At 36.5% G+C, this 26,696-nt stretch overlaps 2 protein-coding genes across 4 annotated transcripts in view; one reads left to right on the top strand and one right to left on the bottom strand.

Moving 5' to 3' along the window:
- The first annotated feature begins 3,660 nt into the window (after positions 1–3,660).
- On the top strand, positions 3,661–17,720 carry ndufs4 (NADH:ubiquinone oxidoreductase subunit S4). Its single transcript, XM_058774591.1, has 5 exons — positions 3,661–3,930; positions 5,813–5,891; positions 16,903–17,075; positions 17,172–17,245; positions 17,525–17,720. Exons 1-5 carry the CDS (start codon positions 3,848–3,850, stop codon positions 17,626–17,628), a joined length of 513 nt encoding a protein of 170 aa, XP_058630574.1. The 5' UTR covers positions 3,661–3,847; the 3' UTR covers positions 17,629–17,720.
- An 857-nt stretch (positions 17,721–18,577) lies between these two features.
- The window catches only part of fsta (follistatin a), a 133,281-nt gene continuing 125,162 nt past the window's right edge, over positions 18,578–26,696 (bottom strand). The window contains exons 1-6 of one of the 3 annotated variants that reach the window (XM_058777429.1): positions 24,349–25,947; positions 22,916–23,107; positions 22,461–22,679; positions 22,056–22,280; positions 21,461–21,691; positions 18,578–20,021 (exon numbers count right to left, since the gene is read on the bottom strand). In XM_058777429.1, coding sequence (XP_058633412.1) covers positions 19,999–20,021; positions 21,461–21,691; positions 22,056–22,280; positions 22,461–22,679; positions 22,916–23,107; positions 24,349–24,442 — 984 coding nt within the window. In that variant the 5' untranslated portion in view covers positions 24,443–25,947 and the 3' untranslated portion in view covers positions 18,578–19,998. Of the gene's footprint in view, positions 20,022–21,460; positions 21,692–22,055; positions 22,281–22,460; positions 22,680–22,915; positions 23,108–24,348; positions 25,948–26,696 lie in introns of those variants that run through there. The other 2 variants (XM_058777428.1, XM_058777430.1) reach the window with 2 other exon arrangements.

Here is a 26,696-nt window from a genome sequence, read left to right as displayed (position 1 = left end):
TTGTTACCAAAAATAATATTTCAAATAAATGCTGTTATTTTGAATTTTCTATTAATCCAAGCATTCTGAAAAAAGGTAAAACAGAAATATTAACTATTTCAACACTGATAAAAACAAGAATATAAGCATATTAGAATGATTTCTGAAGGATCATGTGACACTAATAACTGCTGAAAATTCAGAAAAAAAAATTAAATAGAAAACTTAAAAAAATTAATTGTAATAATATATTTTTGACCTAATAAATGGTGTCTTGAATCCTATCAACAAAGTTTTTTTGGCTTTTAATATTAGAGCTGTGGCAAAGGGACATCCTACTAAAGATACCTCATAGTAACTGTCTCACAGGTTGATGTCTATACAGATGTGGACAGACTGAGTTCTTCAGGCATGTCAGGCTGTTTCACATACACAAGATTAAGTAGCAAAAGTGACATCCAAGACCAATCGGGCCACCCAGGAGAACTGCAACCAGCGGAAAGGCTGTCAGAGCCCCCCTTTACACCATTAATCTTCAAGCTTCTCCTGTGCTGCCAACTCGCATCTCCTTCAAACGGGACAGGAGAGGGAGAGAAATAGAGAAAAGTAAAGCCACTCTGTTTTTCTCCTTTTGCTTTCCCATACATTAACTCTTTGAGAGACAATGTGTTACTTATCAAATTGTGTTTATTGGTACTTCCGTGCAGGTTGGGTTTTCTCATATTGTCTTTTATCAATAAGTATGCACAGCTTTGACATTTTGACATCCGTATTGTTTTTTAAAGATACAAAAAAGAATAATGGCTTGAAAGAAAACCTGAATGCCATTTATGCCAAAATATATTTGCAGATAAGGTGAACATCATCATTCACATCATTTTACAAAAACACTCCTTGCTGATTTGGAAATAAACGTGTTTATGTTCCAGACAGGACCACCTCACTCACACCATCTCTGTGGCGGTAGATGAATGGGCCTCATTAAAGCAAAATGGAGATTCCAGCACTGAAGTGTGGGGATGGTCCTTGGACCTCTCAATTCTTTCACTTATCAATAGGAACTTTGATCTCATGCTTAGAGAAGATTCCCGGTCCCTTTACTGGCGATGCATATATAACCTAATGGTAATGAATGGTGAAATGCAGAAGTAAAAGAACGATCCAGGAAATGATAAATAGCGGAAAATGAGTGTGTTATGTTGGGGCATGCCTGAAGTCCCAAGAGAGGGCTGTCTTGCTTCAGTCCAGTCCTGTGAACTGAGGAGGAAATCGACCCATCTAGAGAGAGCCTTTGAAGTTCATAGACCTGAACTCAAATTAAGGGACATGCCATGGATGGTTGCTTCCCCCCCCCCCCCCCCTCCTTTTTTTATAGAACCTTTTTCCCTATTGTTGGGATATAGTGGCTAGATATTTGGATGAAATAAAGTTAAATATAAAAGAGAAAATGTGATAGTTATTTTATGCATATTTTGCTTTACGCATGTATTATATATACTGCTTCCATTCTTTTTTTGAATGTTTTCAATAATTGTTTAATTAAACTGCTTTTTAATGACATTTCTGTACAACAGAAATGTTATTTGTTCTCAAATTAGCAGTCACTGGGTTATTCCATGAAATCGGTGCCTTTTCCACTTGGAAAATAAATAAATAAATAAAATAAGTTTAATCAACATTTTTTAAATATCCATGAAATGAAGACACCTTAAAATGACAAGAAATTGTATTTTGCCATCCCAGTCTATGTAATTTATTATTTTAATTTTAATATCTACCTCATGTTTTGGTATTTTTGTCAACCCTGTTACCGACACAAGCGTTGATACTATAGTTTAATTAGAACTATGTGATAGTTTTCACATATATGAGCAGCATTTTAGTCCCTCTTTTCACTGGGATTTTCAAATTTTGGATTTTTTAAAAATATTTTTATATTTGTCATTCAGATAACCAAGAACATCCTAATTTTGGAGTGTGACCACGTGTCAATTAAGAAAAATATATATTTTTACAAGAGAGATGTTAAAAAATGGCTTTGTCCAAAATTGTTAGTTACAATGGAAAAACCTGGAAGGATGTATCAAACATAATTTTTTTTTTTTATTTATTTATTTTTTTTTAATGAAATAAATGACAGTAACAGGATTGACCAGAGTAACAGGGATGACAGGACACACATTCACATTCTTCAGCACACTGCACATATTTGTTTACATAATACTGTATAGTTTTACAATTTTACTTCACAGAACTTCAAATATACTGATCTGGTGCAATTTTTAGGCAAGGAAGATGATCAGATCTAGGTCTTTCTGTGATCATCTGAAACCAGACCAAGATCTTGACTTTCTTGAACATTGCCAGACTGGGGTAAAGGTCTGCAGTCACCTTGCTGCGCTTGTTTGAAATTGAATTTACATGGATGCATTATTGACAATGAGGTATGGGGAAAAAATGAGTTTTACTGAGACTGATCATCCTATCCCAGTCATTAACGACAATAGTAATAGTAACAATACCAATAATACTAACTAAAATGTAACTCATGCTCATATGCCACTGAATGATATAGGTATTAGCTCAAAATCACACCCAGGGTGACCTTTAAACATGTTTGCATTTTACATAGACAATCTTTAAAAACAGGGTGATACCTAAGATATGTCATCCCTGTTATCCAAATGTCAAAACCTGTTACCCTGAAAAGTAACAGGGTTGACGATTTCAAACTAATTTGCTAATTGCTAACTAATAGTCAAGTTTACAAAAGCACGTTGTACACTTTGAAAGTATTTTACTTGTAGATATAAATTATATTAAATTTAAGAAACAATTGTTTAAATTTACATTTTAAAAATGGTAACATTGATATTGCATGATGCCCCTCCCCCAGTCAAGGCTCATAATTCATCAAAAATAGAACATTATAGAATTGAGAAAGAAATATGCTTGTGTTTTAAATGTTGGAATCCTCATTGAGAGATGATGTAACCTCCCAGAAGTGATGTCATTTGAATGTATATTATTTTACAAAGGTTTTTGATGAGGGTAACAGGGATGACATGAAATTAAGGGAAACACATATAAAATTGTTTATATTTTATAGAAACAATGTATACTTATGCCAAAAACATTGCTTAACAATGAGACTGTATTTAGAACAATATGCAAATGTGATTTCTATATCATTTTGCCTTTATTTTGCAAATTACAAGTCCTGTTAAAAAAGAAAAATCATAGTGAGGGACAGGCCAAAAACCCAACCCTTACCAGCATAAAATTAATATTAAATTGACTTTTTTGATGTAATGCTGCTAAAAGCATAAAATAGTATTATGTTTTTAAATTGCAAATTAATTTGTTGTATTAAATCTGTTTGATTATTTCTTAGGGACGCAAAAGGCACCGATTTTGTAGAATGACCCCACTATACATGATTATAGGTGTCATCTTAACTGAAAAATCACAATTTGGTGATTCAACCATATGTTAAAAATGCATGCAATTGTTGAAACTGATGTAATGAATTAAATTATGGGGAAAATGTACGTTTTATACAAGTTATCACCCGTTCGTACTAATTATGCTTCATTTGATGCTTTGGGTGAGCCAAAATTCCTTAACTAGGGCAAATGATGCAACCACACAAAACAGCGCGAAATCAAATTCAGGTGTTATAAAGACTTGTTAGCCCTGTATCAATAACAGACACCTCTAGAGATGCTGTAATTTTCACTTGAAGTTCACTAAGAATTTCAGACACTTTTCACTCAAAGTTTCTACTTTCCTTTCATGTAGAGAAGAAATACGCATCGCTTGAGTTTGGACGCTGTGTGTTGCCGTACAGCGCACAGACCATGTCAACATGGCGTTTTCAATGTCATTCTTTGGTTTAAGCCGAATTATCTCTCTAAACTCACTCACAAAAACATTTGTGAATCCTGCCAGGTAAAAATCAGTCATTCAAATAATTGTTTTGTGTTTGCATATATACGTGCGAAGAAATAATGCTCGGTTTGTTTGTTTATCTGTTTAGAGTTACACTGTTAGCTGGTTAGCTAACTGACTTAGCCAGAGTGTCATCTATTAACTCTCTCTAAAAGATGCCTGTTTGACGCACACCGACAAATAATATTGTCCCGCTTTTGAATTTAAAAGTTTGTTACGTGTGTAACGTGTTTTATGTAATTTAAAACGGATAATTTTGAGAAATGACAGTATGAGAAATGAAACTGACAATTAATTTATTAGTGATAAATATTGTTCTGAGGTTTTGAGCAGGTGTATTGGTTTATAATTTAAGATGTCAATGTGATTGTAACTGTTATATGTAGCGGGTTGTGTGAAGGTTAACCCATTCACCTTCTTTATGAACGAAAATACAGACTCTTCATGTTACTGTAACATGAATCTCGGGCACACACATACATATAATCTTATATAGTTATTAAATTTGCAAGCTAATGCTCATATTACCTTGCAGGACCTTTTATTGACCAACTTTGCAGTTTGTGCTTGTTGGAAATGGTGCTACTGTCCTCTAGTCCCGATTAACTCGGTTCCAACTTTAAACTTGAGCTTTTCTACTGTAACAATTCTAATGAGTTTTTGATTTAGTCAAGATTGTTCTCATCTTAAATCTTCTTTCTTCTGGCTGGATATCAGATCTGGAGCCAGCAGGCACGTTGCTGACTCTAACTGATAGTATTTAACATAAAACAAATGAAATATAGTCAAAAGACGTAAGTTCTGCACAAGACATTGCATGCCAGTTCTTAAAGATGTAATGAATAACATACTAGAATCTGGAAACTCACTGTCTTTGTGCATTGATCTTTTTCAAGAATAATTGTGATCAAAAATAAGTTTTTTTTTTTTTTTTTTAAAGAGTATTTTAATTCAGGTGGTGAAGTTAAATATGTGGAAGTGGAAGTCATGCTTATGAGAGATGTGGGTTTTTAAGTGTGCCCCCTTTATACACTTGATTTTCAGTCTATCAATAACATGTCAAAATATTTCATATTTTGTATGCACAATGCTGAAATTTGTCAGGTGTCTACAGTACGTTAAAATGCATACATACTCTTCTTTCATCCAGCATGTTCCTTTTTCTCTCTAATTTTGCAAATTAAATGAAAAAATATTTTTAGCTTTCGTTAAATTTAGGTTCTAAACACAACTCTTTTGGTTTGCAAAACACATTGGATCTTATTCATGAAACAAAAGCAGAGCTGATTTCTGTTTAAATAATTTTTAAAATTCTTCTGATGTTAATCATAGCGTTCATTCAATGCACCAGTTTATATAGGAAAGTAATTCTAAGCAATTAACGCAGAAGTTCACTCTGCTTGTGTTTAATGAATATTCAATTTGACTGGAGGTTTGTGGTCTCCTGTCAAAGAGTCAGTAATTCCAATCCAAATTTGAAAGCAGCTTTACATTTCCTCACCTGCCGGCCATGTGTCATTCACTTAAAATCGAAATGAGAGATCAGTGAGCGCTTCTGTCGCTAGCCATTCAGAATTATTGTTTGTTTATGACAGACCAGTTACTGTTTCATTTCAAAGGCTGTGACTGTAGACTGGCAGGACGACACCAATGGCTGTTTGTTTCTAACTAGCTTATAGAAGCCTGCCAGAAACTCAGCAGGCAGAATTAATGGGGGCCGAAGAGAGAGCTGTGTGGCTTCCTCTCTCCTGTCTCTTGACACACATCCCCCTCCTTCAAAACACTTTACTGTGCCGTTGTTTGTACCTAACTACAGTTTTTTTTTGTGTGTGTTTGCTTGTTATCTCTATTATTTTTTAAAATTCATCTTCCTGTTTTGCAGGTCAGTAAGCACTTCAGGATGGAGGCTGGCAGAACAACAGGGACAGGGATCCCAGCTCATCACTGTGGATGAGAAACTGGTATGAACATTGGCTGTGCTTTTTTTGGGCTGTTTTTGTACTGCGTCACGATTCTTATATGCTTTTGTAATTATGTAAAAGTTAAAATTCTATATTACTGGTTGGAAACCAAATATACATCTTTTTAAAGTATATTTTATTATCCAATTATTTTTAATATTAATATATATATATATATATATATATATATATTAAAAATAAATATTTATTATGAATGCTAGCATGCTTTATACAGTTCTCAACAATGCCCTTCATAAAATCCATCTATACTGAAATGAAATCTAATCTTTTTTTTCATGTCCTTGTGAGACAATAATGACCTTGTTTACCTATGAGACTTCAGACACTCAGCTGGCTTGAATGTGTGGGCCGGGTTTGGCAGAGTGGGGTGTTTGGGTGGACTCAGACTATCTCTGATTGTGTCTGAGTGGGCAAGTACACCCCGCCTGGTTGAGGGCTCTCATTTAATAGTAGGGGCCACTCTAAAGTAAAGCTGCAAAAGGGCCCCCAAAAAGAGGGGATTGAAAGAAAAAGGGGGGGGGGGGCAGTCTGACAGTAGCAGACTCACAGGAAGACGGCGGCTGTCCTTTTATAATTGGCCACAGAGCTTTCATTGTTGTTCTCAGGCGAGCAGTGCCCATTGAGCAAGATATGTGGCAAGGACTAGGCCTACCTGTCTTATTCAAGACATTTTAGAGAGCCGCCTTATAGGAGATTTTCATATTTGTTGTAAATGTAATGTAATCAGACAGTTTGAAGTAGTGGTAATGTAACTCTTACACAAGATTACAGGGGAAAAAACTATTTAACTTGTCTTGTGAATATTTATGGAATGTAGATCATATGTAAAGTATATGGCTATGGTTTTGTCTGAACAAGTTAGTGATATTTCTGCAGAACTGCTTTGAGAAGATGATGTGCAGGTCCTCATTGTTCCTGACATCTCAGAATGTCTTGTAGAATTTATTTTGGGTTACCTGGATGCGTTTTTCTATTTGATCCTGAATAAATTCTACAAGACATTTCTTTGAATCTCTAATTTTCTTGGCTTAGCCTGTAAATTACCACTGAAACGTGTTGACCAGGAAGAATGTTGAAGCATGAAAGCATCCCAAAGAGCATTGAATTCAGCACAGACAGTTTTAGTAAGTTTTTTTGGTTATATCTCAAATCAAATTTGATGGTGCATTGTATGGCCACAAAATGGATTTAGTAAAAATAGTAACTTTAGTAGAAAATAGTAACTGCATGCATTTATTATACTTGACTAAAATCAGCAATAAAATACATAAATTATACAATATAATGGTTGATATTGGTTGTTGATTGATAAACAGAGTAGACAGTTTTTATTTGGCTGTTTCTTTTCTCTCTATTTTTTTGTACTTTAAACTTTACTTTGTTTCAAATTTGATACTTTGTTTTCTGTGGCTGAGCATTGGGTTGTCCAGTCATAATGGGTGTTTAATAATTTTTGCCTATACTGTGGTGTGGCATTCATTCCTTAAAGTATTATATCCGGTGTAGTCTAGAGCTGTATCGAATATTATCAAAAGGCATTACAATTTTTTTTTTTTTTTTTTTTTGTGCATAATCAAGGCTCAGTTTTTTATGAATGATATGATTTCAATGTCAGTTACAGCTTTGATTATTATTTTTATTATGGAGGTGCATAAGTTTTGAAACTAATTATTCTATGATTTCAAGTGCCTTAAAGGAATTTCTAATAGCATTCTTGAAATATTTTTGAACATATTATTTTGAAAAGGAGAGAAATAAAGAAAATCTCGAGCTATAGTGAAAGTGGCTTGCAAATGTGCCACTTTGCAGTGCAGTCAAATGTGTGGCATTGCAAATGATGGTAATTAAGGTCCTGCGTGATTGTGGCGGAGTCTGGGTGCTTTCTCCCTCTGGTGCCTGCGCTGACTTGCTTTTGTTAGTAATTACAGTTTGATTAAGCATGCTGGGCCACGAGAAAGCCTGCATGGCTGGCCAGTGACACAGAGCTTCACACGGAATGTTTGAGCTGTGCACAAGCTCATATAACCAGAGCTTTCTGAATGAACTGCAGGATGACCTTACAGCTGCGTGTGAAACTCCTTTATGAGGTGCTTTTTGGTGCACAATTTCTTTTGGAAAATAAAAGTCTCCTATTATCATTTAAAACAAACAGACATTTATACATCCTTTTGTATTTCCCTAAAAAGCGCAGTCAACATGGCTCTGTGGTGCTATGAAACATTGCCTTGTTTGTTTGAGCATCCTGATCAGCCCAACACCACAACAATGGCTCAGCCATGGTGTGAGTTTAGCATGGAGTCTGTTTGGTGTCAGATGGGGCATAGTGTTCAGAAAACCTGTTTATGTCATTATTTTGCTATTTCGTTTGCTGCTCCTAGTAATGTAGAAATTACACACAGTCATTTATTGAAAGTGCGTATATTTGCATGTATATTGAAATGTTTTTGCAAACCATCCTGCATACGAAAATAAATGCAAACAGCAGTGAAATTATACCTAATTGCAAGCAAGAGGCATTCTGTCTAGCCAGAGCTGTAAATTGAATGAACATGAAGTAGCTGTCAAACATGTATCATTGTGCCGGTGAGTTCCAAGGTAGACTGAATTCAAGATCCAGCCGTGATTCTGTCCTCCTCCCCCTTCCCCTTCTTTCCCTTCAGCGTTCATCTCAAGTGTCTGTTTTGTCTAGTTGTCCCCTCATACCAGGTGCTTGTCTGAAAAAAAAAAAAAAACCAATGCCGGCAAGTAGGTCAGAGGACATGGCTCTTTGAAGAGGATCTGACAAGAGGCTGTGTGTATTAGTTGCTAAACGGTATTTCATTTGCTTAACACTTGAGAAAGTAACCTTTAAAGTGCCCGACAGCACCTTTGTGTGGCAGAGGAAGGAGACTTGCACCGGCTGTATAGTGCACACTGTGTTCCTCACTTCATTTCCTCACACTCTGCTCTTCCAAATGGGCTCAATGCATTTTTCCCTGCTGCTCATAGTCTAATAATATGAATGCTAATGTAGCTGATTGGGCTCTAGTAATAATTATATTTGAGGTGAGACTCATTTATAATTTTTTTAATAGTTGTAATTGGTGTTTCGTTTAGAAAGCTGGTAATTCGTTACTTTCCATAATTCGTGACAGTTTGTCTGAAGGGCTTTCCTGTAGAGTTGTTACTTCTTTTAGCAAACACCTTTGTGAATCCTCTGTGTTATGTCATGCTGTGAACTTGGGAAGTAATGTAGTTTGCCTAGAATTTGAACAGTTGACTATAATAGTTTTTTAAAAATAATTTTTATTTAAAAAAAAAAATTAATAAAGGGAAAAAACATGTGTTCGTAAGTCTGTTTAATGGCTGGTTCCTGTTGTTTTGTACAATTATAAATTGTTACTTTAATTGTCTACTGCTGTTCTAGAACAATAAAAAAGCAGAATCATCAACTTTGGAAAACAGTTCTAAGCAAAATAGCTATAAGTGTGCTAAAGTCTGTAGTTTGTGACCTATATGTGTGGGAATTTAAGCAGAATATTTATCAAAGCCAAACTCTTGTTCATTTGACAAGATTAATTATCTAAACATGCTTGACATTTTTACATTTTCTGTGGCTTATTACCAGCTATTCATTTTTTATTAGAAGGAACTGTCCTTTCACCCCATTGCTCAACCGATTGCTGCGTGTGCTCTTGGGATCTGATCACCCATCCATTGTCATATCACTCACTGGTTTTCAGCTCATTTTAAGTGTTATAATAACCAATGGACAAGGCTACCCAGTGTTGTAAAGGCTAATTAAAAATTTTGGTAATTTGGTAATTAATAAAACAAGCTTTTTTGTATGTTGACAAGTATCTAAACCATTATGGTAAATTGTTTCTTTCTAACTATTGGAATAAATGAGTTAATACATGTGTTTTGGTTAGTGCTATCAAACGATTAATTGCGATTAATCACATCCAAAATAAAAGTTTTTGGTTACATTAAATATGTACAGAAGTTCTAAGCAGCCATGCATTATTATTTTTTTCTTTCTTGTTTTCTCGTGGTCACGACTTAATTTTCTTGTGATCTCGACATGACATAAGTTTTCTTATTATTATCACGACTTAATTTTCTCCTGATTTCAACATTACAAATGTTTGATTTTTAAAACGCAGTGCATCGTGAGTTGCAACGCAACCTTGATGGGGACATTCTAAAATACTTAACCTGCCTTAATGCGTTAATTGAGAGTGTTTTTAAAAGACAAAATTCAGATACACATTAGCCTATTAGTAATTCATATGTACAGACAAGAAGATGAGCCCATAATAAGAACTCAATTCATTTAATTCCGCTTTAAGCGTTTTACTCCCATAGAATAGGTTTATGGACAACACGTAACATGGCTTAATGCGTTAAGGCAGTGTTTTTAAAAGACCAAACTCAGTAAACACAGCATTAATAAAGCATTCTATGTACAGACAAACAAATAAGCCCATAATAAGAACGCAATGTGTTTAACGCATTAAGCACTTTACCCATAGAAAACAGTTAGACTATAAGAAAAACGTGTTGCATTTGCATCCTGGACTCATCTGCTTGTCTGTACATAGGCTTTTACAATTTATTAATAATGTGTTTACTGAGTTTGGTCTTTTAAAAACACTCTCTTAATGCATTAAGCAACATTAAGCATTTTAGAATGCCCCCTTTGAGGTGCAAATGATTGACAGATAACCGTGCGTTCTTATACTGTATCTTGTGGATATAGAAATTACGTCTACAATAAAATAAATAAGCTAATCATACACTGCTGATTTTGTCCAGAGTTATGCTAAGCTAAACATTTTGTGTAATTAACATGTTTAAATGGTCCAACAACAAAGCATTTAACACCGCAAGCGCAGGCGTAGCGCCTTAGAAGAATGCAGAGAAGTAGCCTATTCTAAAAATCGTAAGCTGCTTGGATTAAACTCACTTCATTTTCCTTGTTCGTTTGAAATAAAATTATATATTATAATATATTATAATATATTATCATTTGTTTGTGATTTTTATTAGTCATTTAGGACAGGCTGTGATATTGTGTGTTACAAGCTGGGATGCTGCTGTGTGTGTGGTTTATAAAGAAATGTAGAAAATACAAAAGATTAGGCTACAACACTGTATAAAATCATTGAACTAAAGTATACACACATGTTAATATCTTATTAGTATACATTTATTAACAATAAAGATTAAAAATAAGATGCACATTACAAATGGGCTATGTCGTATGAGAAACAGTGATGAGTCATACAGCAGTAACGTAACGATAACAAAATTTCAAGCAAAATGATATTTATTCATTTATAAGTTAATTAAATGTCAGTCATGAACTGCACAAATTATAGATAAGCTATCATGAAGAAGGTCTCTGTCCCAAACGAGTACAGTAGGCACTATATAACTCCCCAATCATAATTCTATACTGCCACCTGTTGGCGCAGTTATGTAACTTAGAGAACAACTCTTATGTCATGTCGAGATCACGAAAAATAAGTTGTGATCTCGAGAAAACTATTTTTATGTCGAGATAATGAGAAAATTAAGTCGTGATAATGAGAAAACAACTCGTTATGTCGAGATCACAAGAAAATTAAGTTATCAATATTTTTAATATAAACATAAAATTTTTCTGAAATGTATACATGTATGGGTGTGCATTTATATATACACAATAAATATACACAGCACACTACATATATTATGTAAATAAAAACTTTTATTTTGGATGCGATTAATCGCGATTAATCGTTTGACAGCACTAGTTTTGGAGTACGTATAGTTTTACAGTGAGAGTACATGTTGCTTATGCATTACAAAATAGGATGGATGCCTAGATAGACAGGACTGATATTGAAGTGTGTTGTTTCTGCACCACATTTAAAAAAAGACTGTTTCCATGCTACTTTCTCTTCATCTGCCCCTTCCGCCCTATTCTGCTATTGAAGGTTTTTTTTTTTGTTGGAAGACAGTTCTGTCTAAACACTGAAGAAGCCCTGTAATGTCAGCTGATCCACAAAAATCATTTTCACCTCATTCTAGTTTGGAGAGTGAATCCACATTAGATGTTTATGTTACTAGCCTGCCTCTGTTTACCACATGGATCATCTCTCATTGGTCACAAATGTTTTTTTACCCAGAAAGTGCATTTGCATGTATGTGGACACACCAACCTGTAATGTCTTTCTTAGTCATCTTTATAGTTCTCAAAGTCTCTGAGCAGATTCTGTCATTAATTATTTCTGCTCTTATTTTCTCTCTATTTTTCCCTTTATTAATCATCATGCGAATTCAACTAAAGTGATTCTGAAGGCGTTGTACTGGAACAATGATGGAGTAGTAGTATTATTCCATATGCTGAAATGAAAACTGAATTTATATACATGTATGGACACTACAGCCTTCAGAAGTCCTTAAGAGTTTCCACCTGTAACCTAACTTTTCCATCCACATTTTTATGTATTATTGTCTGTCTGAGATTAAAACAAGCCAGTAGGCCACACATATACACTACGAGTCATTGTTGTTTTCACCTGTCAAATCAGAAACGGCAGATAGATGCCATCAGACAGTGTATGAATCTGCTGTTGAATGTGTGTGGTGACAGATCTGCGGTCCATGTCTGAATTTCAGAGTGTTTGTGCGAAACCGTCAAGAAACCTCTTCTGAAAGGTCACTTCAAAAATGAAAAATTACCATTTTATTAATTTAATGTTTGCACAAGCACAATTTAAGATTGATTGCATTCAGAACTCACCAAGCGGCTAAAAAATTTTCTTGTAGTTCTGCTCGTGCGGCAAATTCTTACTTGTTTACACTTCGGTATCGGTCTTGACGGCCACACTTGGCTCTACCAAGCTGCACGCAGGGCTCATTCAAGCAGTCGGCCCCACAGTCTGCCGCTCTGAAAGGGCTCCCATGCGCTTTATTCACCGAGGAGCCAGAGGTGTCAGAAATATAGACACGCTTTCACGTGACGGAGACTTTGCCAGTCTTTTCTCCCTCGCTCTTAAGCCTGGCATTCTGTCTGCACATACAGGTATTGAAGGGCTCTGTGAATAGTGTCAAACTTCATAGTTCTCATTTTGCTTCCTGTACATGCATGGAGAAAAGTGCAGTGTTTTCCTTTGTGATCCCTCTCTGGCCTATTTTTTTTTTTCTTGAAGCACCATATTTAAGGCACAGTCGCTCGCTTTGTCTATGAGCCATTGTGCATTCGTCTGTTGCGTAGATCACCCTCGTAGTTTTTGTTGTCCTAATGTATGCAGGCAAGTCTAAGTCTAGACTACTTTTTTTTTTTTTTCTCCCTCTTTTTTAATGTTTTTCCCTCTTATCTAGCAGGACAATGACAAGATTTTTTTCAGTATTACCAAACAATATTTTAAGATCTTATTCGGCCTGAAGGAAGGGTAGATAAGGAACAACTAATTATGTAATATTATATTATTTATTAATAATGGTAATATTTTTCTTCATCAGTTCTCAACCAGAATTGTATATGTGTTCATCAGACATTGAAATTAAGTCTCCCATGTCTGTTTAGACTAATTGTCATTCAGCAGCGTCTTTGAACGAGACCCCTTTGCGCTAAAACGTTTTCAACAAAAATATTCATTTTCATCTTGAGATTTTCCATTTAAATGTTCAAGCCAACTGAATTTGATACTAAGGTTAGATGCACATCATGGAAACTTCTGACATTTTGCTTAATCTTTGTTGTCACGAAGTTACTGGTGTGGATCAGAGCGAGCGATTAAAGTCATCTTTGACAAAGTTTTTCAAGTCTTGCTCATTACGAAGTCCAACATCTTTTTTTCCTCGTTCACTAAAGTCTCCCCATTAAAACAGAGCGTATGGTACTGTATGTTCTTCCCTGCCTGCTCAAGAGTCACGTGAAGACTTTGTGTAAGTCAGAGTGTTTGGCAGCCTTTTGTTCGCAGTTCATGCTAAAGAACCTCTTTTATATGAATCAAGTGGCAGATGACAGACAATGATGAAAATTTGATTCTTTGAAGTTGTAATGGCCATTGAAATGTGTGAAGTTCCTGCATTGAAAGGGGAGCTGCTTGTAGGATTCACAACCTTGGGTGGCTGCTTGCTGGGAGGTTTGTCTGTGTGTTGTTGCCGACTTCCCATTGCTACTCGCTAATTCCCAAAGGAATTGGGCTCTCTTTGCCTTTCAGCACTCTCCTTCAGCTCAGCAGCACCACACTGGAGTCTGGGACCGTGCAGCATGTTGCACACACATTTTAAAGATAACCTTCTTAAAACGGTCCTCTCTTGTTCGTTTTGTACAAAAAACCATGAGCAGCATTAAAGTATTATTTGTGCTCTGGGTATTTGTGTTTACTGGTATCAGTACAGATATCCTGACTGAATTGTATATCACAAGATTTTGATTTGATTTGATTCCATATTTATTCTGATTTGTTTTGGTATGTTTTAGTTATATTAAAAGCACCGGCTCATAAGAGTCATTCGTCGTGACTCAGACTACAGTGGTTACATTGTTTATTCTTTTTTTGGGGGAGCCATGGCATTACGGATTCATTGAAATGCAGTTTAGAAACACTGACACATGGAACTAACTTGATACATAAACAAAAATATTCATTTTGAAACTGCAGTTGAGTGAACTCGTATACAGGACGAAAGCACGGTATAAATATATTTTCACGCCAACAAAATAGACTTAAAGTAGAAGATTGATCTTTGTATATTAAAAATCAGTTTTGATCAGATCAAATGACAATTAAGTGCACCATTAAAAAATATCCTTTGGTTTTTCAGGACTTTACCATAAAAAAATAAATAAATAAATATGGTGAGATGATGTTATTGGTGACAGTTATTTAGATAAAATATAATCAAATGTGATGTCTTGCAAGGACATCTGGGAATGCCTGTTTTTCATCGTAAACTACTCAATTCATAGTTTTTACTTGCATAAACAAATTTCACTGTATTTTAAGGTAAAATTACATATAATGCAATATAATTACGTTTAATGTTAAACCATTTACAATTTTTGTTTACCCTATGTGGTAAATTAATTTTTTCCTTTCCAGTCCTTGTATTGAGGGTTTGAACAACTTAGTTTAAATTAGGGCTGCAACAAACGATTATTTTGATAATTATCCATTATTAGAACCATTATTAGAATGACTAATCGTCGATTATTTCACAGATTTATCAGTAGACTTTGATTGATTATTCAGCTTTTGCAATTAGTTAAAATATTTATATATATATATATATATTCTAACATAAAGGTCACTTCAGCTTTAGAAAAGAATATTATGTAATTACAATTAATTGGTAACACTTTACAATAAGGTTCATTAGTTAACATTAGTTAACATGAACTAAGAATGAACAATACTTCTACAGCATTTATTAATCTTAGTTAATGCTAATTTCAGCATTTACTAATGCATTTATAAAAATCACAAGTTGTGTTTGTTAACATTAGTAAATGCACTGTGAACTAACATGAACAACTATTTTTATTAACCAACATTAACAAAGATTAATACATAAATGTAATAAATGCATTGTTCATTGACGTTAATTAATACATTAACTAATGTTAACAAATTATACCTTATTGTAAAGTGTTAGCAATTCATTATACAAATAGATGTATTTGGCACACAAAATGAGATGACCGAGACACTCTCTCGCCATTTAATTAGCTACATGAAAAAATAACTGAATGACGCATCTTGCAAATTTTGCTTAACATCTCCTTTTGTAAGTCATATAGATAAGAAACAAAATAAAGGTAAGTGTTAAGATGCTTTGGATAAACTATTTTATTCACAACATAATGTCTTAAAATACCTTATAGGGTTATGATAACAAAACAGTCCTTAGTTAGATCAAGCTTTGATCTCTGTAAACCAAACTTTAATTAAATATTTTTTTCCCCCACTAATAAAAATATTTTATCATTAGCTGGCTCCACACTGGAGAGATGCTTTATAATAGAAAATCAAGTTGTAATTCTAACTGAAAGCGACATTGATTCTGGGTTTTCATGTTTAATACTGTAAAGCTGCTTGAATTAAGGCTATCTATTGCATAAAGTAAGTTACTATATAAATAAACATGATGTGACCTGACTTTACTTGAGTACTGAACTGCAGAGCTCATGCAAACATCCACATCGTTGTAATCAGATGCATTTTTAACTGCTGCTTTCACACTGCTGTCAGTTTTTGTTGTTTATTTCGTTACTGAGAGGAAAGCACGCAATATATATTTACATATTCATCCAAACGCCGCTCAGGTTCGGATGCATTTTCTCTGAAGCGCCGTGTGTCTTCTTCTCTTGAAATGTATCCAGGAGAGCTCAATTACAGTCTTGCGCTACAGCGCAACACTGGTCAAACCGCAGTATTGCAGGCTCTTACATTAGGTCATATGAGATCAAACGACTACTTGACGACAAAAATATTTGTCGACCATTTTTTATTGTCGATAATGTCGACTAATCGTTGCAGCCCTAGTTTAAATACATTGCGCACGACTCTGGAATCATATCGTTGCCAGTGGAAAAATTCAATCCAGCAATGAAGACCGACTGATGCCCTGAATGATTCACCTTCTCAGAGCCAATGCTTTAAGTTTAATGTACTATTCCCTTCAAGTTTGCAGTTCTTTTCACCTTCACACCTGAAAGCCCAGGTTTCTGACCTGCGGTGAGGATCACAGTAGACTGTCTCGATGCATTTTGAGAGTGTGAGAAATTAGCTTGTCTAGACAAGTACGCGTCTGCATTCAAAAAAAGGAAGTATTTGGGCTTTTATGCCCTTTGGGAGAACAGCTAAGCTTTTTATGCTTTTTTTATGAGAGCACGAATGTGAATCTTATTTTTGGCAAACCACACATTAATGCTTGGGTTTTGATGAAAAGATTTGCCTTATGTACTCATAGTTTACCAGTTCTTCTTTTGTCTCCCTCATTTTGCCAGGACATCACAACTTTGACTGGTGTTCCCGAGGAGCATATTAAGACCCGCAAGGTCCGTATCTTCGTGCCCGCCCGCAATGCCATGCAGTCTGGCGTCAAAAATACCCAAAAGTGGAAGATGGATTTTGACACCAGGGAACGCTGGGAAAACCCACTGATGGGCTGGGCCTCCACGTGAGTGGACATCATAATAATCATGATTTTTGAACTGCCAAAAAAGAAATCCAGTGTCCTGAAGTGATTTTTAATTTTTTTTTATTCCCAATTCAGGGCAGACCCCCTGTCCAACATGGGGCTTACATTCAGCACTAAGGAGGAAGCTATCGCTTTCGCAGAGAAGAACGGTAATCCATTTAAACATTTTTCCACTATCGTGACCATATTTTTTAAACACTACAATCATCCCATCAGAATCGCATCCAAAAATGTCCCTTGAGGGAGCTGATGCTCCGCTTTGAAAAGGAGTTCTGTTTGTGTTTGTGGCATAAAGATTCACATTTATCCTCACCCTGTCTTCTACGGCCTGGTGTTTACACTGCACATCAACAGCAGTGGACATCTCCCAAATCCAGTCTCTAAGATATACTTGGCTGACCGTGCTCTGGGCCTGTTTATTTTTACAGGTTGGAGTTATGATATAGCAGAAAAGAGGGTCCCAAAGCCGAGAGTGAAGTCATATGGTGCAAACTTTTCCTGGGACAAAAGGACTAGAAGGTCGACCAAGTAGACATCCCGTTTCTGCCTGTCTGTGTTATCTTTAACAGACCTGTAAAAATAATATACTCTATGTATCTAATAAACTATCTTTACAACTCTTGAGTTTTACTGTGCTTCCTTTTCCTGAATCTGGATGTTACTTTACTCAGAATCATTGGAATGACACCATATCTGTGCTAGTGTGAGTATTTAGCACTTATTATTGCTGAAGTAGCTGCTGTTGTTTGTGCTAGCCGTGTGGTTTGAAATGCCATCTCTCTGTTTCCTCAGAAAATAATTCATTCTTGTCAGGTGGTTCGTTTTTCCACCCTCTTGAAGACAGTTTAGTGTTAATGTTTCTGAACCAGGAGGATGAGGTAAATGTCAAGCTTCAAAGACTGAATGCGGCTAGATATGTTTACTCTCATGCTCCTCCAGGGATGAGCCCAGATGAGTAAAACACCTGCCTGCTTCAAATGACGTTCAATTGAAAAAGCAGTGACCGTTTTACTCTGTCATCTCTGCTAGCACATTAGCACAGTCTGGTACTACACTTTCCATGTTCATTTTACATCACATTACAGATCTGCATTGCCTGGAAACATTAAAATGCGGTTCATGTTTTAAGTCTGCAAAGTCAGAATGAGGGATTTATGTGACAGTGACACCATTGCCTTAAAGTCCTATGTTTAAAAAAATAAAATAAAATTTAAGAAACTGAGAACAGAACAGAGCAAAGCCGCACCAGATAACTTCATGAGAAGCTTTGCATAATAGGAAAGAGCAATGTTTGGAGTCCAGAAGCATTACAGGGGCTCGGTGATATGATATGAATTTTGTGATTGTGTGAGGTCAGACTAGAGCCTTTCAGCCAAAATGCAGTGCAATTTCAGCTTTTTCAGATGTAGATAAAGTAGGATTGTGTGTGATTGATTTTTGTCACTAGAAACACTGATGAGGAAAATAGAGTTTGTCTGTAAAAACAAGCTTTATAGAGAGTTTAACAATTGATTGCTCTGAGACAGAAGCCTGAACTCAAAGATATGTTGATATGGTAATATTTTGGCTTAATTTAGTTCAATTTATATTCATACTAGTTGAATTGTGGGGAAAAAGATGTGGGTTTCCTGGCAGTAGAGTCATGATGGCAGTTAAAAACTTATGTAATGGCCTTAAGGCTTAAGCAATAGACCCAGGACACTTTGATTACATAATAATAAATGAATGGGGTGCATGCTGTCAGCTAATGGCAGAACTCAATTCTTAATAAAATTCGTACCACAGTGACCATTTGATAAGTATTTTTTTTTATTGATTTCACTCTTAATATCTGTACAAATACATCAAACTTTGTATATACATATGACATTTACATAAAAAATACAAAACTATATATTTATAACTGAATTTAGTTTATCTTGAGATGTCTGAAAATAAAAATGCATTTTGACAACAAAGTGAAAACAGTGAAAAAGTGAATGTTTTATATATTGATAACTGAGTCCTCTTAATGACCTTTTCTTTAGCTCTGCAAGAGCAATATAGAGCAGAATATTGGCAAGAAAAAAAAAAGACAAAGTTGCATGGCACAGTTTTCTCGAACAAGTATAACCCTCTGCTAATTTCTGCCCTATTGTTGAAAAGTCAGACTGTTGCTGTTGATGACGGACGGCATTTTGTACAAGGGAATCGTCAGGGGTTTCCTATATGAGAAACGGCTCATTTTCAATGTTATCCTGCTGCACCATATCACAAAAACATTGAAGAACGTTCAAGAAAATCCCTTTGGTCAGTTACACTGAGCTGTAAACAAAACCAAAAATATACATGTACATTAAAGAGTGACATTTTTTTCCTATGCGTTTCCATTTTTTTTCCAATAAATAAACTCACAATCTAACATGCAGGTATGTGTGAAATAAACATCTGTGATACAGAATTGACATTGATAAGCGTTTATACAGCTCAGGGAATGCAATTTACAGCTTGCAGAAGACTCACACTTTACATGATAGCATTTTACCTCACAATAAATAACACTGCTTCTCTTTGGACAAATATATTTCTCGGTCATAAAAAAAAAAAAAAAAAGGGAAAGACAACATGTGAAAACAAAATAACATGATAGACAAGTAAGCCAGACACTGTAAATGTATAAATTATAAAACAGAACACTGTATAAATAAACATCAAGCAGACTGAACTACATGTATACTTCTTTCTTTTTTCTCTGAAAAATAAATTAGCATACACATATGTACAGTGTGGACATGATTCCTTGCCCTAGGACTGTTCCACTGGTTGATGGTGCTTTATCCATCCAGTACAGGTGATAATCGGATATAAGCCATGTAGTCCTGGTCGTCCTCATCGTCATCATCCTCCTGGTCTTCAGTAATGGCTATATGGGAGAATACATGGTAGCTGTTGCATGAATATAGACCACAACAGCGCAGAATGTATGTGAGTATTTGTCTTTATCCCAAAGCCTCTGACAATCTAGGCTACTTGACAGCTTGACCAGGTGCTCTGGCTCCCAAAATTATGCAACAAGTTGTACATAATGAAGGAAGTCAGCGGTGTGACGGGGCAGGGCTGATCAGAGGCTTTAATGGCTCAGGTGTGTTTGGCAGATTTCTGAATCAAGACCAAAAAAGTGCTCTTGCATTCCATGAATGGCTGCTTTTTTTTCTGGTTTTGTGTCTAAATCCATTAGTTTGAATGCACGGGTTGTGCACCGGCCGACCGTAGCTACATGGTCAAGCAGTGGCACAGTTCTGAGGTATATGTAATATAGATATATATTTTCTACATAAAAGTTTACATTGAAAAAATGACACAGGCAAAGCAATCAAACAATTATGCAGTCCCTCACAAACAAATAGGACAACACGACCACAGCAGGACTGCACACACAAATTCACCTCGCTAATGTTAGATGTCTGACAGAAAGCATTGCTCTACTAATAACATATTCTTGTCCTGCAAACTGTAAAATGCTGTAGTCATTCAAACCATGAGGTGATCATAAAGTTGGTCCCTTGAAATGACGTACATACCTTAAGGCACAAGAACGTTAAGGTAAGCCATTCGTTCGCTAGCACAAATCGGAATGTAAGTATTCCCTCATTGATGGCAGCTCTAGCTTCATCGATCCATTCTCAAAGCTAGTGCACCATCTGTCGAAATAGGTAGTCTAGGTAATTTAAACAACGGCACCAATGTTACAATCACCTTATGTGAGTATAAGGAAAAGGATTCATGTCTTTTCAAACCCTCAGAGCTGTTTATGTCATAGTGCATTTGAAAGAATCGATTACAGCCAAAAGCAGAAATCAAACAGAAAACATCATTCATAAAACACTTACATGATAACCATGAATATGGAATCGACAAGCTGATATGATTATATAAGTCTCTACATTTACACTATGACAAAGGGGAAATATGACCTCAACCTGCTGGTCAATAGCAGGTCAGACTGAACTAGAATTCGAATGTCACTAACTGCAGAAGTTAGTCCGCACATGTTTTCTTATTAGTTAAATGAAGAAAATTAGTGTGTCAAAGGACTCCTGGAAAGAGCTCTTTGTAACATTGCTTTTTACATCGTATTCATTGATTTCCATTGATTTTGTGGGTTCTTTTTTAAATAAATCATTTTTTTTCTTCTCAAGAAAATACAAAATTAATGAAGCCAGCCAAAGAGGACATGCAAAGAACTTCCAATCATAAGTCCTTTCTGTAGCTTAACTCTTAGCAGCAGGAAGGGAATGAAGAGGCGTTATTTGGAGGGGTGGGAGGTTTTGGGGAGGTGGTTGCTGGGGGCAGCATTGGATTGTCTTTTAAGATGTATTACTTACAGTTGCAAGATCCTGAATGCTTAACCTCCAGGAGAACCCCCAAAGAGCAAGCGGCCTGCTTCATGGCACACTCGCTGGGATACGTGGTGTTGTCGCTGGCGCACACGGCCTCCTCCGATCGACTTTCTGGGCACATCTCCATGCAAACTGCACAGCGCCCACGACCCATCTTGGAATCCCATAGACACTTCTTCCCTGCGCTGCACTGGATATCGTCACATGACTTGGCCTCTAAAAAGACAATGGGGGACAATAGCGGTCAATTTCCTCTGATAACACTTCAGTGTTTCCTACGTAGAAGTTCATAAATGTGTTTGTTGTTGTTGTGGAGAGCTGTAGGCAAGTCACGCTCAGTTTGTTATAACACACGAGATGATGTTGCCAACATCAGGAAACAATTAGACACCAATGACTTTCCTTTGCAAATAATAATCACAATTGAGATTGTCACGAAAGACTAATGGAACTAATGGAATTCATTTGGGATTTCACCATTGTTGCCTGTGCACTCTGAACTGAAAACAAATTCCACCATTTCTCCATTTTCAACTTTTCTCATTTAAATGAAACAAGTCAAATTTATGTTGACACTCACTGATGCATTTCCCTTCATATGCCACTCCAATGGATCTACCAAGCAAGCACGTGGCTCTCCTCAAATGGCATGCGCTGGCGTAAACAATCCCGTCGTTGCCACAAAGGTACTGATCCGGAGACGTGACCTCTGGGCATATGCGGTTGCATGTCACACAGTATGCGTTGTTTGTCTGGTCCACCACACAAGTCGAGCTTCCCGGACACATGACATCACGACACGTCTCTGTAAGGATGAGAAGGGAAGATTTTCACAACCAATGACCTAGTTTCTCAAAATCTTTCTTTATTCTTTAGTGTATTTTAGAGTTGGCTTTATTTAGTATAAACTGTAGGATACTGGGTACAGCTTCTGAAATCTTGCTCAAGGTTAGTTTTTTGTGTTTGAAAGCAGAGTGTTACCTACTTTTGCATTTGCCTTGGTACTGCACCTCCAGATCCGGGTGCCCTTTGCATTTGGATTTCAAAAGAGCACATTCATCTCGGTATGTTTTCCCGTCTGAGCCGCACACCGGCCCCTTCCAGGTGATGTTGGAGCAGTCTGGGGCGCAGACGCAGCGAGGCTTACTCCTCCTGTTCATTTTACATTTCTTCCCAGGGCCACAGTCCACATTATCACAGGTCTCTAAAATTCAGTCAGACAGGAACATGATATTTGAAGCGGCTGAATTTTTATTACACACATTGATAATCTCTTGTCAATACATTTTATTTGTTTGACTATTTATATTAAGGTAAAGATGGTGTGAGAGAGACCACTGAGGCACAGTAACTTTTTATTATTATTTCCACTTTTGTATGACATATAATAGCAACAAACGTTATTAGTCGTTTCCACAACAAACGAACATGGGATTCTACCTTTACAAGGTATGCAGTTTGGAGCCCCGCCATTGAAGATCATCCACCTGAATAATGTGCTGTTTGGCACATCTTCCTCAGTCCAAGATGTACCGAGCCTCCCACTCCGGCAGCATTCCTCTCGACTCATCCCAGGCATGTAGAGGACCTGACATCTCCCGTTCTTGCCTTGCTGGAGCCAGCAGTTACCAGCTGTAAACAAAAAGAAAAAGAGCCAGTCGTATTAAAGTCTGAAGCCAATGACCCAGACACAACACGTGCAGCCTGTATTAGCTGGAGCTCTCCTGCTCCCCCTCCCCCGCTGTATTTTGTCTGATTTTTCCCAACGTAATGCGACTATTTTACACTTGCATGCCTTCACCCAGACAACTCAAGGGCTCCAGGTCTGCTCGGGAATATGCTTTTCTTGTCGTCGAATATGTTATGACCGTGCAGAGATTTATTGTCTTAAAGTAAGTGGCAGATTGACAGACTCGTACCTATTTAAACAATGTGCATGGCAGTCTAGACTCCAGTTCCTCGAGCGCTCTGTGCCAACTGTCTGCGCTCATCACGTTTCAGCACACTTACAGGAGCGTTCCAAACGCTGCTTTTAGCAACACAAAGGCATTTATCCGCTGCTTACAATAAGGTTCAGAGATGTTTTGAACCCTGGGGGGAATCAGTCGTGTTTATGTATTAAATTAGGCATTCGCGCCGGGGATACCACGCACCAGACAATCCAATTAAATCATACAGTCACGCGAGCTTCATCAAACTTTGTTCTCCAAAATGATCGTGCCGATTTGGTGACAAACACGCAAAGCGATTCTAATAATTAAATGCATTAAAATGGTACAATTTTTTTTTGCATTATGTCCACTGATTTTTTTCTTTTCTTTGGAAAGCCAGACGAGGTAGGCAGTGTCTAATTTCACTACCTACTATTTGAGAAAAATATTTGAGAAAAAAATCGAATGTCTAATGCATAATGGTTGATTTGAGGGTGCGCTAAATATGCATTTATACAAAACAGTTATTCTTCACATTATTGCTGGACAATAATACTATCATATTAATAGACTATTAAACATTATTCTTCTTATTTTCAAGATGCATGTCGGTGTCCTCTAATTTTGACAATCTTGGTCATTTATTTTAGATAACGATAAAATGTTCTTAATCTCTTAATTTAGCATAGTAAATTCTGGATGTTTTTTTTTTTTTTTTTTTTTAAATAATGGTGCATGTAAGGACGCACCTGTCTCGAGGACACAAGCGCGAGCCAAGAACAAAACTTTACAGTTGTCTTGCATTTAAGCAGTTCCCTTCATTCTAAAGAATTACTCTAATTCTAAATGAATTGCAGACCAGACTCATATCTAAAACATGTCAAAAAATAATTTTGAAGAAACAAATATACAGCAAAAAAAGAAAGAAAAAAGTGCACTCACCTTGCACTTTTTGATCTTCAATCAAATAACAGAGCCATAAGAGTAATAAAATCATTCCCGGGTGGAGCTGCTGGCGCTTTAGCATCCTTAGCATGTTTAAACAGAGAAAGAGTATCTAGACGAGCAGTGCAAAAGTAATCTTCTTACTCAGGCAGTGCTGAATGAACGCTGCTCTCAGAGTGCCACCTCTTTTTAAGTGTATAAGGGGTCTCGGGCCGACTGTCTGTGGTGTGGGCGGTCTTCCTCTCTGTGGGGGTGGGGAGAGAGAGTTTTTTTTTTTTCTTCCCCAAGTTCTTTCAATCCAAATCAGGTGACATAGCTGCTTGAAACTTTCTCTTGCCCCTAAATCACTTCTGAGTTTTGCTGAATACCAAGTCGCAGGAAGCATAAATAAAAAATGGCCCAATTTGTATCTTACGGATACCCACAACTGACCAGACGTGGATGAGACCAGTCCAGTCACACAGTAAAACAATATATTGGCATAAACAACAACATATTTAATCCCACCCTAAAAACCCAGTTTCCTATAAATATCGGGGTTTTAGTGTAAAAGGGAACAATAGGGAACGTGTTTGTAGGTGGTGTGATCAGATATAAAGGCTCTATATAACCGGGTATGAATTACAAATTGAACTACGCATTGATGGCCTTTGAATGTCACCACAAACCTTTGAGATGGGAAATGTCACAACTTTCTAGGCCATGCCAGGTCTGATTAACAGTAGAGGGTGTTAATTTAATACAAGGTTACTGTTGAAAGGTGATCTGCGTGAGGAGACAATGGATTACAGAATAAAGGAGAGAAAGATATTATTAGACGAGACAGGTGTTGCGGTTTCCCTCCGGGATCACAATCTATATCCCATTCAATTTCCGAACTGCGGTGGCGCGAGGCAGACTACACGGAATTCATTTCCATAGAAGTGAGACACGCGAGACTGACTGGAGGAGGATTTTCCCTCTCTGTGGCGGAGGTGCACGCGCGACCTCTTCTGCAAGAGACTTGAACCACAGAAAACACCCATGTATGTGCACACACGCCTAACATCAATTATTGCATGCTGTTTAGAGAGAGGGAGCATCGCATGTTGAAGGAGCCTGCAAGCGAACACACGAGATTTTCATTTGATTCGACTTTTGCCCGTAGTTTCATTTTATTTTCTGGTTTATTTGCATTTTTCAAAACCGGTCATTGTTACAGCACATGTGTCTATAATAATTGCGATTAATCGCAAATGTCTGTAGGCTACAGATAGCCTATTTTATTTTCCTTCGAATCATGGACGGCTTTAATTAAACTAGCCTATAGCCCTACCTATGACACCTTTAACTTCACGTTTAATAGTGGACTATTAATACTGTAACTCTAGAAGAGCCTATTGCAGTCCTTTTGGTATGCCAAATTAACTTTTAACAAAGTAGCCTACATTTTCCGGTACTATAGCAGTGACCTCATTATTAGGCTACTATATGCATTTGATTAGTCGGACACATCTGAAGGTCTGATCAAATCATGTAACCAGGAAGTGTCAAGTCTACATGTCTTAGATTCACCTGTCAGTTACAATATGAGCCACCCGGATGACATCCATAATGACTGAGTGTATCATTACAAGTTCCTTGGCTGCAGTGTTTGTTCCGTGTCATGTGGTGCACACTGAGGCAACTGTAAGCATTGCTTGGTTTCAAAAACAAGTATCCAAAACAAAATCCGCATTTGTGTGTGTGTGTGTGTGTGTGTGTGTGTCCCCACACAGTATCATTAGCTGTTTGTGTATTTCATCCCTCTTGGTTTTGAATAAATAATATTTGGTCGATAGAATATTTTGTTGATGTTCTAACTGCCAAGATGACGTTCTGTGTTCCTCAGATATAGCTACGCTAAATTATAAACTTCGCCTGACTTATTAAGCGTTATTAAAATATTCTGGAAACCAAAGTAAACAAAAGACATTGTTATGAAGCTAGACACCTTATAGCTAGAATTACATTTGCTGATTTATTGAAAACATGAGGTGAGTCGTGGAGAACTGGATTTATTATTACTATTATTTACTGCAGACTTCTTGCAAATGCTTAATTGAATTACTTTTATAGTTTTTCATAATATGCATAGGCTATTTATTGGGACAAAAAGCCTAATTGCATTAACTGAATTAATTTAATAGTTTTTCATAATATGCCAATTTATTAGGGCAAAAAGCCACAACTTTCAAAAGGTTCTTCTACATTTTGCGTAAATGATATGGTGACATCTAGTGGTAGTGCAGTGCTTGTACAGTTGTAACTATGCTGATGCACCTGGGCTGCGTTTCTCAAAGCATCGAGAGATATTGGACGTTAAT

This window comes from Onychostoma macrolepis, chromosome 05, assembly GCF_012432095.1.
Source record: "Onychostoma macrolepis isolate SWU-2019 chromosome 05, ASM1243209v1, whole genome shotgun sequence".
Lineage (NCBI taxonomy): Eukaryota > Metazoa > Chordata > Actinopteri > Cypriniformes > Cyprinidae > Onychostoma > Onychostoma macrolepis.
Note: the sequence above shows the minus strand (reverse complement) of the source record. Positions and strands in the feature narration are given on the sequence as shown.

Bases quoted from the DNA above. Each gene is read 5' to 3' on its own strand.
- ndufs4 (XM_058774591.1), top strand. From the start codon at position 3,848: ATGGCGTTTTCAATGTCATTCTTTGGTTTAAGCCGAATTATCTCTCTA. The intron at 3,931-5,812 runs GTAAAAATCAGT...CCTGTTTTGCAG, and splicing joins ACATTTGTGAATCCTGCCAG to GTCAGTAAGCACTTCAGGAT. The intron at 17,076-17,171 runs GTGAGTGGACAT...TTCCCAATTCAG, and splicing joins CTGATGGGCTGGGCCTCCAC to GGCAGACCCCCTGTCCAACA.